Source organism: Bombus pyrosoma, linkage group LG16, assembly GCF_014825855.1.
Source record: "Bombus pyrosoma isolate SC7728 linkage group LG16, ASM1482585v1, whole genome shotgun sequence".
Taxonomy (NCBI): domain Eukaryota; kingdom Metazoa; phylum Arthropoda; class Insecta; order Hymenoptera; family Apidae; genus Bombus; species Bombus pyrosoma.
This window is the reverse complement of record NC_057785.1, coordinates 2,734,863-2,749,497: the sequence shown is the minus strand read 5'-3', so window position 1 is coordinate 2,749,497 and position 14,635 is coordinate 2,734,863. Positions and strand designations below refer to the sequence as shown.

General features: G+C 34.0%; 2 protein-coding genes across 11 annotated transcripts; both read right to left on the bottom strand.

The window, feature by feature from the left end:
* Positions 1-160: 160 nt before the first annotated feature.
* LOC122576533 (glycerol-3-phosphate dehydrogenase, mitochondrial) lies at positions 161-9,177 on the bottom strand. 5 transcript variants are annotated; one of them, XM_043746966.1, is made up of 13 exons: positions 9,019-9,177; positions 6,260-6,388; positions 4,421-4,577; positions 4,127-4,349; positions 3,889-4,052; positions 3,704-3,816; positions 3,418-3,611; positions 2,937-3,325; positions 2,613-2,863; positions 2,191-2,538; positions 2,002-2,100; positions 1,850-1,951; positions 161-1,320 (listed from the first exon to the last, which is right to left on the bottom strand). In XM_043746966.1, exons 2-13 carry the CDS (start codon positions 6,344-6,346, stop codon positions 1,186-1,188), a joined length of 2,262 nt encoding a protein of 753 aa, XP_043602901.1. In that variant the 5' UTR covers positions 6,347-6,388; positions 9,019-9,177; the 3' UTR covers positions 161-1,185. The 5 variants fall into 5 exon arrangements, with proteins under 5 accessions (XP_043602901.1, XP_043602900.1, XP_043602897.1 ...); XM_043746965.1 differs by lacking the exon at positions 1,850-1,951; XM_043746962.1 differs by lacking the exon at positions 2,002-2,100.
* Positions 9,178-9,382: 205 nt separating this feature from the next.
* On the bottom strand, positions 9,383-14,559 carry LOC122576535 (coronin-1C-A). 6 transcript variants are annotated; one of them, XM_043746972.1, is made up of 6 exons: positions 14,420-14,559; positions 12,648-12,853; positions 12,006-12,487; positions 10,572-10,950; positions 10,244-10,489; positions 9,383-10,181 (listed from the first exon to the last, which is right to left on the bottom strand). In XM_043746972.1, exons 2-6 carry the CDS (start codon positions 12,843-12,845, stop codon positions 10,002-10,004), a joined length of 1,485 nt encoding a protein of 494 aa, XP_043602907.1. In that variant the 5' UTR covers positions 12,846-12,853; positions 14,420-14,559; the 3' UTR covers positions 9,383-10,001. The 6 variants fall into 6 exon arrangements, with proteins under 6 accessions (XP_043602907.1, XP_043602908.1, XP_043602909.1 ...); XM_043746973.1 differs by having other exon boundaries at positions 12,648-12,856; positions 14,420-14,544; XM_043746974.1 differs by lacking the exon at positions 14,420-14,559 and adding an exon at positions 14,300-14,418.
* Positions 14,560-14,635: the final 76 nt, after the last annotated feature.

Genomic DNA, 14,635 nt, shown 5'->3' with positions numbered 1-14,635 from the left:
AAAATTTATCTGGTGCATAGCAATAGGAATTTTTCAGGTAGGTACCTAAAAATATTGATGAGGTTTAATTCAATAAAAAGGAATGGATATTATACAGAAGTGGTATACATTTGACATGACAAAAAATAACATATTTATCTGGAAGGACTGAGATGTAAAATAAGTCCAATATGGCTTTTATTAAGTCAATGGTAATGACAAGTGAAATAAATTAATCTCTAACATCAACCATACGTTGTAATTGCATGATGTTAGTAACAATAAATTAAATAAGTAGTTACATTTAAGTAATCAGATAATCTACATATAGACTGTTTACTAATATACATTAGCAATTAACGTAATTTATAAATAAATTCTTCAAGAGTTCTAAAAATAATATCGAGCTTACAATCCAATGGCGTGTATGATTATGTCACATGTAATGCGTACCTAAACAGGGAATTATTCACAATACATGCTTGACGATTTTGTTATAGCGAGTCTAAAGTAACAAACTTAGAATAACCATGTATTTCTTTATACCAAACTGCATTTTCTAATTGCGTTAAACTAGAATTTAATTTCTGTAACATCAACTTTTTGTAATTATGAAAGCATACGTTCAATGATTATGGCATTTAAAATGCTCGACGTTCGTGTAAGTATATAATTTTCTAAAAATTGTACCAACTCAGTATACAATGATATACCTAGTCATAAATACGTTTCTTAATCATATTGATGCATTTAAAGACTTATATACAGATTAGAACATATCTGTTCTATTCCTTAATGAAAACTGAAACACTGTACATAAAAATATTTACATATTAAAATTGAAATTCTTGTTATGGTCGTGTCCTTTTTCCGAAGTTTATCGTTAAAATAGTTAAGATTCAGCGCAGCCGTAATTAATGTACATTTACGCGCTTAAAATCTTCCCTCTTATCTTCACCTTGTTCATTTTGAGCTTGCAAGCTAACTGCAACGAAGGTAGAAAGTCGTTGTATAAAGTACGAAAAAAGATAAATAGGTCTACAAAGTAGTAATCCTAGAGTATTTGTACTAGAGTGGGCTACAATTGAAGTTCAGAGTGAACAATGATTCTGTAATAATGAATTCGTCGTAGAACTGCGTTTTGAACATGTAAATTGCTTTTAGAAGTGTGCAGAAAATTGTACAATGCCACAGAAAATGAACCTCCTACAGTCCACCGCCTGATCTCTCTACACTGATCTGTTTCTTCAGCATATCTTTTTCGTGTTGAGCCTCTTCCATCTCTGCCATCCTTGCAAAACGTGAATATGCCACGTGTCCAGATTTAATGGCTGACATCATCTGCATCAAATTGAGAAAAATTAGCTTTAAAAATTCGAAACAAGGAGAAACCTTGTTCCATGAACTTGGTGATAATCACAGTTTCATAGTTTGGCACAAGAGCAGCATGATACTAAAATATGTTGGAAGAAAGAAGTAAAAGAAGTAGAGAGGTTCGAATATTCATAGAAATATTGTAGTCACAACATCAGAACAAGACACACTTTGATTAGATTAGATTATTGTAATCTATTAATATGTAATCAGGTCTAAACTATTCGTGCAACAAACAAGAGAATATTAAAAAATTTGTTACGAGAAATTATGGTAAATTAAAGGAATACAAATGTTATTGGTATCTATCGTTATCCAACAGATCTTTTGTGCGATTATTTTTTTTTTTGTTAAAACTGAACTAGTCCTAAGTAATGTTAAAAGATATGTAAATATATATATAAAATAATGCAACAAAAGAAATTTGAGAAAAAAAGAAATTTGAAAGCGGCTGTAAGACTATACGACAAATCCGTGCGTGCGAGCTTTCACAGACCTGAAGATATTCGTCCAACTCGACCTGACCATTCATATTAGTGTCGATTTCGCGTAGTATTTCATGAAGCTCTTCACCAGGCACTTCCTTGTCACCAAACAACTGCGAATGGTAAACAAATGTTTCAATTAAATATATGCTTTACGATTTACCTGCAGATAATCTTGTAACTCCATTTGCCCATTGTAATTAAGATCAATTTCATTGAGCAAAGTGTGCATCTCATCTTCTTTCAGTTTTATGCCAAGTACCTGTACATCGACAATTACACGTGTAATGAAAACAAAAAGAAAATAAAAAAATAAATTTAGCATAAAATTAATATTATATTTTATGCAAACCTTAAGTCCTCGTCTGATGTCGTTAATGGAAACATAGCCTTTGTTGTCTTTATCGATGATTCCAAAACGTTTAATATACAACTGAATTTCTTCCTTCGTGAGGTTGATAGGAATTTTGTCACGAGACGCCCGATTAACCATTTGTCCCATTTCATTAGCGAGGAAGTCACTAGCCTCTTTATGCTGTCTTTTCTTTTCCTCCGGTGTCCAATGTAATTCTTCTGCCATAATGTCGATAATAACCGGAAGAGCTTCTTGTGCTGCTTGGACATTTAAGAAGGCTAATCTCAATCGTCTTGCAATCATATCAATTGCTGTTCTCGCGTATTCACGAACTCCATATCGAATCTAAAATTAATAACGATTAATTATTACAATGAATAAAGAAAGATATATCAAAAATAATGATTGATAGTACTTACCTCAGCGTCGATATATGGGAATTCAGGATGAATCTTTTTGCCTATAATTGGCCACCTTTTACCAGTAAGGGAAGCCATTTTTGCTACAGCAAATGCACGGTCTCCATAACTCTTGGCCATATGTTGCGCAACCTCACATTCCAAGCCAAAATCTTGTACTAATCTGATGTACATTGTTGGACTCCAACCATGAGCTCCCTCGAGGAGAAAACCATTTGTTTGACAGGGTCTTTCAGGCTTTAAATTGCAGGCTTAACAAATAATATGGAAATTAAAAATAAAACTTAACAAATCTCTATCGTACATATACATCATGTACTATACCCTTGATAGCTATATCGATAGTTTCCTCAGCCATCGCTCTGTACGTTGTCCATTTTCCTCCAGCTATCGTAATAAGTTTCGTGGGACTGACATGTACAATGTGATTTCTTGCAAGGGACTGAGTATTTGGTTTGTTTGGATCGGAAACAAGAGGTCTAATTCCGCTCCAAGCGGACAAGACATCTCCTCGACGAACTTCAACGTCCGGATTGAGGTAGTTCTTCACTTCACGTAAAATGAACATGATTTCATCCTCAGTGGGTCGCGGATTATGCGTTATTTCGCAGGGTAAATCAGTCGTTCCTGCGATCGTTTGTTTCTGCCAGGGTAAGAAAAAGATCACTCGGCCGTCACTCGTTGATGGATCCAATAAACCCATCTGATCGGGGCTATAAAAATGAAATTAATACATATAATTAATGTAAGTTTTTCTTAACCATGTTTCCCAAGTTCAAGTTTTATAATCTATTCAGTTATTCACCTGTAATAGCCTGGAAGAACAATATGAACACCAGAAGAGGGACAGCAGATTTCTTTAACGTTCTGGTCATCCATTTTCCTGATGTGGTCGGTGAAAGGCCCCGTTGCGTTTATTATTGCCTTTGCCTTCACATCCCATTGTTCACCCGTAAGTTCGTCTTTCACTCGAGCTCCAGTAAGGACCCGATTACCATCCTTTGTGCAGAAAAAATTTTATTCCGATAAACAATCTATCTTCACATGGCTCTTATCACACATGTATAATCAGATAATATTGATGCCAATACCTTATCGAGACCTTTCAAGAGATTAACAACTTTAACATGATTTACGACCGTAGCACCATGTCGTGAGGCAGTTAGTGCAACTGCCAAATTCATTCTGGCATCATCCTGTTGACCTGTTACATCAAAGCAATATGAAATTACAGCATGCTTGAAAGAGTTGATAAAGAATAGCACAATAGAAATACCATCATAGTAAACAATAGCTCCTGTGAGTTTATCTCCTTTCAACATGGGAAACAATTCTAGTGCATCCCTCTTGCTGAGAAAGTACGATGATCTGACTGTCTTGCCTCCAGCAACAAGATCATACATTTTTATACCAAACCAGTAGTAGGGAATTTGCCACCATCTGTTGAAGATAAGTGGATTTTGATTATTGATTTCATATCGAACAGGTAAAAACAATTAAGAGTCATAACATACGTGTAAACAGGCAACATGATAGGCAGAGGATGAGCCAAATGAGGAGCGCTGTGTAACATAGACGCTCGTTCATGCAAAGCTTCTTTGACCATTTTGTATTGTTCCACATCCAGTTGTAATATAGCCTTCTGTAAGTAACGGACTCCTCCATGAATAAGCTTTGTACTCCTAGAGGATGTACCAGAAGCAAAATCATCTGCCTCGATTAATGCCGTCTTCAAACCTGGAAATTAAAAATGCATATGATTAATAGATAACTATCCAAGGTTTTTTATTTATTTAAAGTCGCATTACCTCGTGTACATGCATCTAACGCACATCCAGCTCCAGTCGCACCACCACCAACGATAAGAACATCGTACTCTTCGTGATTCTTCAACGCCTTCACTTGTTCTTCCCTGGTTGGCAAAGGTCTTTTCGATGGTCGTGATTTCTGTACATCCGCGTGTACCTAAAAAATATATAAATATTGTATCAAGCGAACTACAACCAATTTTACACAATACGTCCTCCGAGATTAATATTTTTATTTGATCATTTTGATTATAAATAAATTTCTGATATTTATACAATTTGGGAAAATTTAAAATTCCAGAAACCTACAAAATTCATATATGTAATATGCAAAAATACGTAAAATATTTAAAGTAGAGCACTTATTATCATATTTAGTGGATGAAACAAATTTCTATCCAAATTCTGTTTCTTTAATTATATGCATAATATAAGTATATAATAAAATATAAAATTCTATAAAATTTATCTAATTATAAATCAGTTTTCATAAACGACACGATACTAGTCGATAAGACAGTTGAAGATGGAGCGGGTCATTCAAAACAAAAGAGCATTCCCCGCGTATCTATTAGTACAGATTGAAAGCTATTCTTCGCTTATCATCGTATAGGAGCATGGGGCAATTATCGTAATAGATGACCCTATACCAGTGTCGTCTTGGATATAATCAACTTTAGTCACTTCGTGATAGAATCAATTGCGATCACGATTCGTGTCACTGTATCAATTTGATTTGTCGAATATAATCAAGTTTGATAAATATTGGTCTCGTGCTTACACTTCTATACAATAAATGAAAGATTTTACGTTAGTCATTATTTTTATTTTCCTTAACTTTTGTTCATATATTGTCAAATCAAAATGAAGTAATCCTATATTCAGACGGGGCTTAGCTTCGAAAAACAATCGTGTATCAAAATAGACGAGCATTCCTGATAGCTCGTCCTGGCCTGGCACAGACCTTTGCAGCAATGAAATTTTGGTATCCACGTGACTGCTAACTTGGTAACTTGGTAACACGAAACACTACAGCCTTGACTGCCAACGTAAATTATAGTTACTAATAGCTTTCGTTAAGCTATAAGTCAAACTGAAAAATGCAATAAACAATTGAAATTTTATTGCGATGATGATGCTAGCCTGTTTCGATATTTGCACTTAAATAGCATTTCTTTTAAACGCTGTACATTCTCAGGAAACGAGAAAGAAAAAAGATTCAAGAGCGATAATTAAAATTGTAATAAGAAGAAGTTAATACGTTAGATTGTAAAGAACAATAAGAAATGACTAAAAAATTTCTTGGTATATAAAAAAGGGTCCAACAAATCCATCTTCGCTGATATCGCACCGCCTTTGTTTCTGCGATTTTTAACATAATCCCACGAGTGAGTTTCAAACGGAAAATTCCACGATATCCCTTGCACGATCAGCTTTTACAAAGAAGAAATCGTAACTAACAAATAAAGAATGAAATAGCGAGAACATAATATGCAAAGTAAAATATTCAATATATCGGGACATGCCATATAAGTAATGTGGTTTTTCTGAGAGCTAAGTTTAAGGCAATAGTTTTATAAAATTGCAATTGAAATTTAATAAAAAGGGATAGGGAATTGCAAAAAGTATGGAAAAATTAATTATTGATTAACTTTGCCAATTAGTAACTTTTTATTCTCATCTATTATATAAAAATTAACGTCAGCATTACTTATGAGATGATCAGATAATATGTAGAAAGTGCAACAAATTTCTGTCTAGGTTCTATTCTTCCAATATAAATTTTTAGCATGAATTTGCATAAACATCCACGATCTAATAAAGGTCGATTATACTTACGGTATTATCGGTCATTAACAGATAAGAAGTAAGAGCACTAGCACCGATGGCACTTGCACCACCAACTAATAGCTTTAGCGATGCCATTTTATTACGTCTGTTATGATGGAATAGCCTTTTTGCAAAAATCTGGAAATAAACGAAAATACGTTTGTATTACTGTTGCTTACGTCAACCGCGGTTTAGAAATTACGTAAGACGAGAACGGAATAGAAAAATAATTATAGAAAGATACGACGAAGGGTTGCTAAACAGCGAAATTTCTACACGAATGATAAGCGCTTGTTAAATTAGGAAAGAATACCGTTATACAACGATAAGATAAATGATAAGATAAATCGAATTGATAGCTGTAAAACTGAAGATATAATCTTTCGGTCGATTAATCAATGCCCCTGATCTATTTAGTGAATCACCATCCAGATTTTTTGGCAATACATCAACAGGTGCAATTTGAACGATAGTAACGAGGAAACAAATACAGTAGAATTTTGTTTATTCAAACAAATTAATACTAAGCTTTCATTATCCGAACTATGATTAAGCATAATCTCGTACTATTTCGTAATACGTACAAACACTTATTCTTATGGGTATATTAATACATGCAATTATTTATTTTTATTCAAAATAAATTCTATATTTCAAAGGAGAAACGGTAGAAATTGTAACACTTCAATCCTATGTTTCAACTAATAAGAAGAGATGGAGAGAATAGCTACTTAGTGAACAGTGAACTTCTATTATCGGAACAGCCTTGTCCTCCTGTTTGTTCGAATAAACGAGATTCTACTGTATTAAAAAGGGATACGACAAGAATGTTATCGATGAGGATTTAACCTAATTGTTTACAAATCAAAATTTGAGTTTGATCATTTTTATGTGTTTTATGTAAAAAGCAATGTAATGTACAATGATTTTAGGTATTGATACAGCTATGAAAGTTACACAGAGTTACATAGTTCGTTGGCTTCTTTGCAAAGATTTAAGTTTTAAAAATGTTTATTGGCAGTTATCCCGGAATATTTTTGTCCTGATTAAACGTGACATACCGATTCTTTATTTCTTTTGCATCGAATCATGTGATATACTGATGTGTCATACGAGACATCGTACCTACACTGTCTTACTTACGTATACAATGATGTAATAGACTTTAGTCTAGTGATTAAGAGCCGTGGGTGCAAAGTGAATTACTTGATAGTGGTGTTATAATTAACCGGCTAGAACTCACTCTTACTGAGTGAGGAAATCCGTCTTGATAAATCTGCTGCATACATTCAACGGTTTCTGTTGAATTATCAGTTATAAAATACGTGATTGATAATGAATACGGAATATATGTAGTTACTATGTAAACGTAGTATAACGCGATGTAACACGCAAGGCTTATTAAAATCACTGGTTGTTTGCCTACGATTTTGTTAAAACTTCGAATGTTAGGAATTTTTTTCAAAAAGTACTACGACGTATTAACCGATTTTTAGCAAGACGCATTATGATTGCACGTTTCAACGATATATTGTGTATTAGGTAAAGAAAAACGCGTTTCTACTTTCTGGTAATAAATATAGAGATTATTTTAAATAGTAATAAAAAACATTGACGCAAATAAGGCATAATCATTCCCTATACTATCGACGGTTTAATTTCTTCTTCTCTTCAAATTTTTATTAATAATTTTTATACATATGTTCAGGTTATTATGTTATATACATATATATATATATATATGTTATATTATACTAATACAACTATTAACCAATAAAAGTAATTGACATATTTAATTGAAATATGATACACAGCAAGAAGCACGTGACTCTGACGCACTATTTTTTATCGGGTGACGTGTTAGTCTTAATTCATGAATTAAGGTAATTCCAATAAAAAAGTAAGAGCAAATAGAAAATATGAAATCATTACATATAATTGGCACTTGTCTAATCACAGAGTTACTCGCCTTTCAAGTATCAAAAAAATAATTTACGTTATGCTATTCACTATGAGACCTTGACAGTCCCCTAAAACACGTGGAATTACGTAAGCCGTATTAATCAGCAAATTCTAATATTCTCAATTTCCTTTCTGACTATTTCTCTTTTTTTTTTTTTTATGAATGTCAGATGCATCGAGATATAACATTTGCGAAATATTTTATGAAAATGGAGAAACTGATTGGACTGGATGAAACTAGTTAACACTAGTTGAACCTTATGCTATTGTTTTTCTCAAAGCAGACGGAGTCATAACATTTCCATAATTTTTATAAATATTAAAGTACGTATATATTACGATAATGCAAATGTAGAGATCGATGTCGTAAAGCTACGTTTTAAAATAGCACCCGAATCTCGTGCCAAATGATTTGGAATGTCATCAGTATTTGTATTGTAACTGTACTCATTATACAATACAGATATACATCACAATATTATGAGTGGGAAAAAAGAAAAATATTCACTAACTCTCTCTTATTTCAATATGGATGAATGAATGAAATCCCGTAAACAATCCATTCTTCAGTTACATAAATCGACCTCAACGTATCACCACCTTCTTCTAATTAAAACTTCAGGAGTTAGTTTATAAGGATTTCTATTAAAAAAATCATAATTAACATCACCTTATCTCTTCATTAAAAAATGTAAAATAATTTAGTATGAAAACGAATGATTTATTATCTATATGCAATAGTTCATATAATGATCTTTGCCTTAGTAGCAATTGACGTTTGTGACATTACTGATAACGCTACTTACTGTGAAACAAATTGACAGCTATGAGAGTCTTGAAAACACTCGCGCACAGTGGTGGTGAGTGCGATATATGAAACTAAAAATTAACGATAGACATATTCAACGAGGATGCCGGCACACATTTCACTGACTCGCGCGAGCGAATGAACCATAGTGAACGATCAAACGACACTTAATAAAGATGTAAACTGACTGCCTCAGCGACATCTTTCGAACATTTTTCTATCTATTGAATGGCGCGTCTAATAAAATGTAAATCAGTTTATTCGCTTCTTTTCGTCTGTGGATAGAAAGATTAAATCCTGAAAAAGACATAATATACTTCTACATTAGAATAATGGATTTCTTCATTCAAAGATATATAAAATTTTTCTCAATCAATTATATTGTTTTATATTCACATTTTTTTTATACAAAACAAATGATTTCCTTTCACGATGTCAAAAAACAGATTAGTCAAAAATACTCAGTTCCTTATTATTTGTTACTCGCAAAAGTTCGTAAAATAGTGATTTTTTTATCTTGGTTATCTTATGTAGCATAACTTACATATGAATTATGTATTATTCATATCAGAAATAAAATAATTTTTCATTATTTTACAGCGATATATCTCTATAAACGATAGACACTCGTTTTATCCTGAACAATTATAGGGTTGAATATACATAAAAGTCTTGTGTATTAATTAGACATAAAATAACATCCGAAATCTTAATGCTAGTAACAAGTGAATTCACATATTGGCTATGATCTAACAAAATAAGAGATGTAAACATAGTACAAATGCACAGGATGTATGATGAATGGATGTACAATAAATAGCAAAAATCATTGCAAAAAAAAAATCAAAACACACAGCGTAGCTAATACCTACTATTTACACAAATTGTTATATCAAAATATATGATCATTTTTATTACACAATTAATTATGTTTTCTTTCTTTTCGTATTATCCTCTTGAGCCCAAAACGTGAGCTAAAAATTACACTTCGTCAGATGCAAGTACTTCTCTATCAGTGGGTGAAGATGACTTGTCTTTTCTCTCATCTTCTTTCATTTGAAGAGCAACCGCGGACTCAAGCACCCGTATCCTACCCTCATGTTTCACAATCACCGCTTTTAATTTTCGTATTTCCTCCGTAAATTCTTTTAGAAGTTCTTCCTGTAAAACAAACAACCATATGTTTAACAATTTCGTCAAGAATAAGCTTACGAGTGACGTACAGTAATGCCTGCCGATGCTTGTGTAGTATTTTGTGCAGAGTTCGAGGAGGCAACTTTTGCTCCTTTGCTCAATATGTTTGATTTTTTATGCACTTTCAATTCGTTTTTGGCTACTGAGGGTTGATAACCGTCCCTCAGAGAGATCAGTATGGGATCTGCATCGGTTCCATTTTCCCACTCTTCGGCAGAAATCGCAGCAGTGTCGCCGGGGGTATCGGGATACAAATCTTCTTGAAATAATTCTGACTGGAAACGAATAAACGATATTAAAACGATTAAAAAGAAAAACGCTTATTTATTCGGTATTCAGAATGTGTATGAATTGTACCTTTCTTGGTACAGTCATAGAGATAACCTGGCAAAAGCCTGAGTTGTTGAGCCGGTAAAATCTAGTTATTTCACAGCTATTAACATCACAGCCTCGTTTTGGCATCATTCCTATACCTCGTTGAGGATCAGGAGTTTGAAACGTATTGATATAATGAACAAAGGGAGGTTCAGGGGTAATTTCAAAATATCGAATCACAGAGTCACCCTTCCCACATAAATACACTAAATTCGTGTCGGAATCGTACAAAGGAAACATAACTCCGTTACTTGTATCCAATTCGACCATAACTATAGGTTCACCTAACATATCTGGAGCACGTAGGGAATATTGCCTCTCAGACATTTTACTGAAACCTGTGGTAAATATCAAGCCTCCCCTGAAAACACATTAAACACACATCTTTGTGGATACAGTTTTATATATGTTCATACATACAAATATAAGATCCTACAAAAATATACAAATCAATAAAATATATGTTTAAATATTATATCCTTCTCTAATTTAATAATTTACTTTTACTGTTTTTTGAATTATCTTTTCAAGTTAATCATCAAAACTGAATAACATCCACCTTGTTACAACATTTGAAAACTGTGTCTTTTGTATTAAATACACACGTGTGAAATAACATGAAACAAATAAAATAATTATTAAGAAATAGTGTTGTTTGCGCAACAAATTATTTCAACTTGTATTTTAAGCAGAGATCAGTGCACCAGCTCTGTCACTGAATTTTGTAAAATATATATACCTGAATCGATCTGTCCGTTTTTCGAAACAGATATTACCAGCATTCAAAACTGCATTAATGATTTTTTAGATAATAGCGTAGTTATTTCACTGTATTCTGTATTTGTTTGCCAACATATACGAAATGTTATATTTTAAATGATATATATACGATACTTACTGAAACTTTTATGCAGATACTACACAGTGGACACCTTGATATTTGCATTTATTAAGCTGACATCCCCCTGACGAGTTGCATTTTCAATCTTCAAGTTTTCCATTAAAAAATACCAAATCTCGCACTACACAAATTGGAAAGACCATGTGATAATAAAAAATAAATGTATTCTTAACGAGCAAATAGAAGTATCAATCACATGTCATTAAAAGATACTATAGCCTGCTATAAACATAGTCTGTTTTGAGATAAACATCACATTTACCCTTACATTTATTGTGTAAAAAGGCGGATGTATATTGTTTGATGATTATTTAATGTGGAAGATATGTTGATAGTGTTTTGCATAATCAAGGTATTCATTATTCCTAAATACATATTTCAGTAACATTTATTTGAAACTTATTGGTTTTCATGTGCACAATGGTAGAAATATTTGTGATTAAATATATGTATAATTAAAAGCTAAAAGGGCTTATCCACATTGATAAATACCTACTGAAAAGAAATTTACATACCTGAGAAAGATTGCACGAGTTGCTTTACTACCTTCGTGCGCAATGGCTTCTTCTAATATCTCTCCAGTTCTTGGATCCAAAATTCGAATCTTTTTATCTTTACAAGTAGTAACTATTTTGGAACCATCCCAATTCCAGCATGCAGAATAAATCATATCTGGATGACAATCTATTCGTACTATGGCTTCTCCTGTGCCTACATTCCAAATCAATACAAGATTGTCAGATCCAGCTGTGAGCAATATGTTCAATGCTGTAGGGTGCCATAATACAAGGCCAACTCTGCGCTGATGCAACTGGAGATCTACCACAGATTCAGTTAATGTCCTAGAAATACCACCATCAGGTATTTGCCATACTTTAACTACGCAATCTTCGGAACCTGATGCTATGATATTATCATTATGGGGACACCATGCAATGTCTAATACAGGACCTTTGTGTCCACCGACTAAAGGATAATCTGCTGGTATTCGACCTACCTATAATAATATAAAGATGAAATATAAAATAATAAAATTAACATGAGAATTACTTGCTAAATATCTAATGAAATAACAAATAATATACTAGTACAGTGCTTAACTTGAAATTGAAAAAAAAAAAAACGAAAATGACAGGGAGATCGAGGGTGAAACTTACTTTGTTATGCGGTAAGACTATGAAAGCACCACCGCCTGCAGATTCTACGATGATAGCGAGAAATTTTGGATTCACGGCGCAAAAGGTTGAATCCCATGAGGACTTCGACACCCTTATATTATCGTAACATTGTTCACGTTTTAAAGCCGTCCCGTACACGTGGCGGAACTTGCTGCTGCGCACCACACGGAAAGACATATCTGCACCTACTTTCGGTGACAAACAAAAAGCGAAGGGAACAATGATTAACCTAAAGAATAAGGATGGTACTTTCCCGTGTGCCGGTTATTATGATTATTTTAATAAATTATTGTTACGTGTCCACCGCCAACGTGGGCGTCGCGTGGACCATCCCCGTTTTATAAATAGATTCCCCACCCTTGACGTGTTGAAATGAGCGCGACTGAAATAAGAATATTTTTCGAATCCCGATTTTTTACTGTTTATAAGTTTAATATTTCTCCCCCAGTCTTCTCGACCTCAGGGCTGCCAATTATCATGGATATCTCGGAAATATTTGATAGACCATAATTGATCAAACGAAAAATAGATCTGATCCACCCGAAATAAACCGGCCGCCGCTTTTATGCGACGATGATTCACACCGATCGTCATAGCGTTCCTGAATTTACATTACTGTACTCCGTCCGGTCCCGTCTAAGGCATGGATTGCAATCCAAATGCTTCGTTATTTCGATATTTTCGGACGAACGTTTGATCACTAAATTCGCGGATATCGTGATTTTTGACGTTATGCCAATATCGAGGAACAACCCGGGGGAGTATCGAAATTTCCCCACTGCTGGAGAACGCATTTAGGTCAATTGTATTCTCTGTTCGTGCTCCAATGAAATATCCTTCGTGAAAAAAATTAACATATTAGAAATCAGATTATCTGTGTTCAACTTAAGAGCGAGATAAGTAGAGCAGAATTGCTTTACAAATGCGAGCAAAACCACAATTACAAATGCGATTTACCTTCGACTATTTAAAGAAATACATCTATCATTCCCTCTGAATGTCGTTCTTTTATCTCACCCCGGTACGTTCGACGAAACAAACGAAAATCTTATCAATTAAAACAACTTGAACTAAAAACTGATTTTCTATATACGTGCTAATAGAAAGCTAAATAACGGAATAATTTCAACGTCCCGATTAATCGTTCTGCTATCGTCAACGGGTTGACGCCGACTGCTATTCTCTCGCGCTAACTGTATCTAATCTACCACGTGTTTGTATACGCCACATGCACATACGCAACAGAGATATTCACGCGCAACCACGACTCACGATTAACTATTACATTATCGTATTTTACAGATAAGAATGCAGAGCTGCATTCATCGGATGACGAATACTCTTTTTTTAATTCGATCAACACTCGGAGGAATTTCAACGTTCCCGCCGACTAGCAATAACGTTGTAATTCAGTGAACGACCACGTAGTAGCGCTATTGACACGAACGACTGGATCATTTGAGAGCACCTTATTTGGAAGTGCGCACCCTGCTCCTGTGAATACCTACCCCCGAAGCTACCTCTTCTGTCACATTATCATTTATAAATCTGTATACTTGTGAAATATTTTCTATGATTAGTTTCTTGTCTCACCCCCCTTGTTTTTTTGTTTGTAGCACTTGTATACGTACGAATTAAGCGGGTTACATATACACGAGGTAGAGAAAATCGTCCGATCTTTCCGTGAACGCGACGAACTTATCGTGCCTAGATAATTTTTTTCAGAGTATGTGTGTAAAAAGAATCCTCACCGAGAAATTTTTTTCCGATGACAGCCGATGCACGCTTTTGGAAAAGAACTCTCCCCACCCCCCAAATCTCACGCGCTAATGAGGATGATGGATGCGCGCGCTTCTAAACGCAATATGGCACCTCACGGCGCGTAATATTTAAACTTTTGAGTCTCCTGCACATTGATTTTTTACATTGTCATTAATACATTAACATTAAGCTGGATTTTTATGCGT

Bases quoted from the DNA above. Each gene is read 5' to 3' on its own strand.
- LOC122576533 (XM_043746966.1), bottom strand. From the start codon at position 6,346: ATGGCATCGCTAAAGCTATTAGTTGGTGGTGCAAGTGCCATCGGTGCT. The intron at 3,817-3,888 runs GTATTTCTATTG...TTGATGTAACAG, and splicing joins AGCTATTGTTTACTATGATG to GTCAACAGGATGATGCCAGA. The intron at 3,326-3,417 runs GTGAATAACTGA...TCATTTTTATAG, and splicing joins GTTCTTCCAGGCTATTACAG to CCCCGATCAGATGGGTTTAT.
- LOC122576535 (XM_043746972.1), bottom strand. From the start codon at position 12,845: ATGTCTTTCCGTGTGGTGCGCAGCAGCAAGTTCCGCCACGTGTACGGG. The intron at 10,951-12,005 runs GTATGTAAATTT...ATGTGTTTTCAG, and splicing joins ACTCGTGCAATCTTTCTCAG to GGGAGGCTTGATATTTACCA. The intron at 10,182-10,243 runs GTACGTCACTCG...TTTGTTTTACAG, and splicing joins AAGCATCGGCAGGCATTACT to GAAGAACTTCTAAAAGAATT.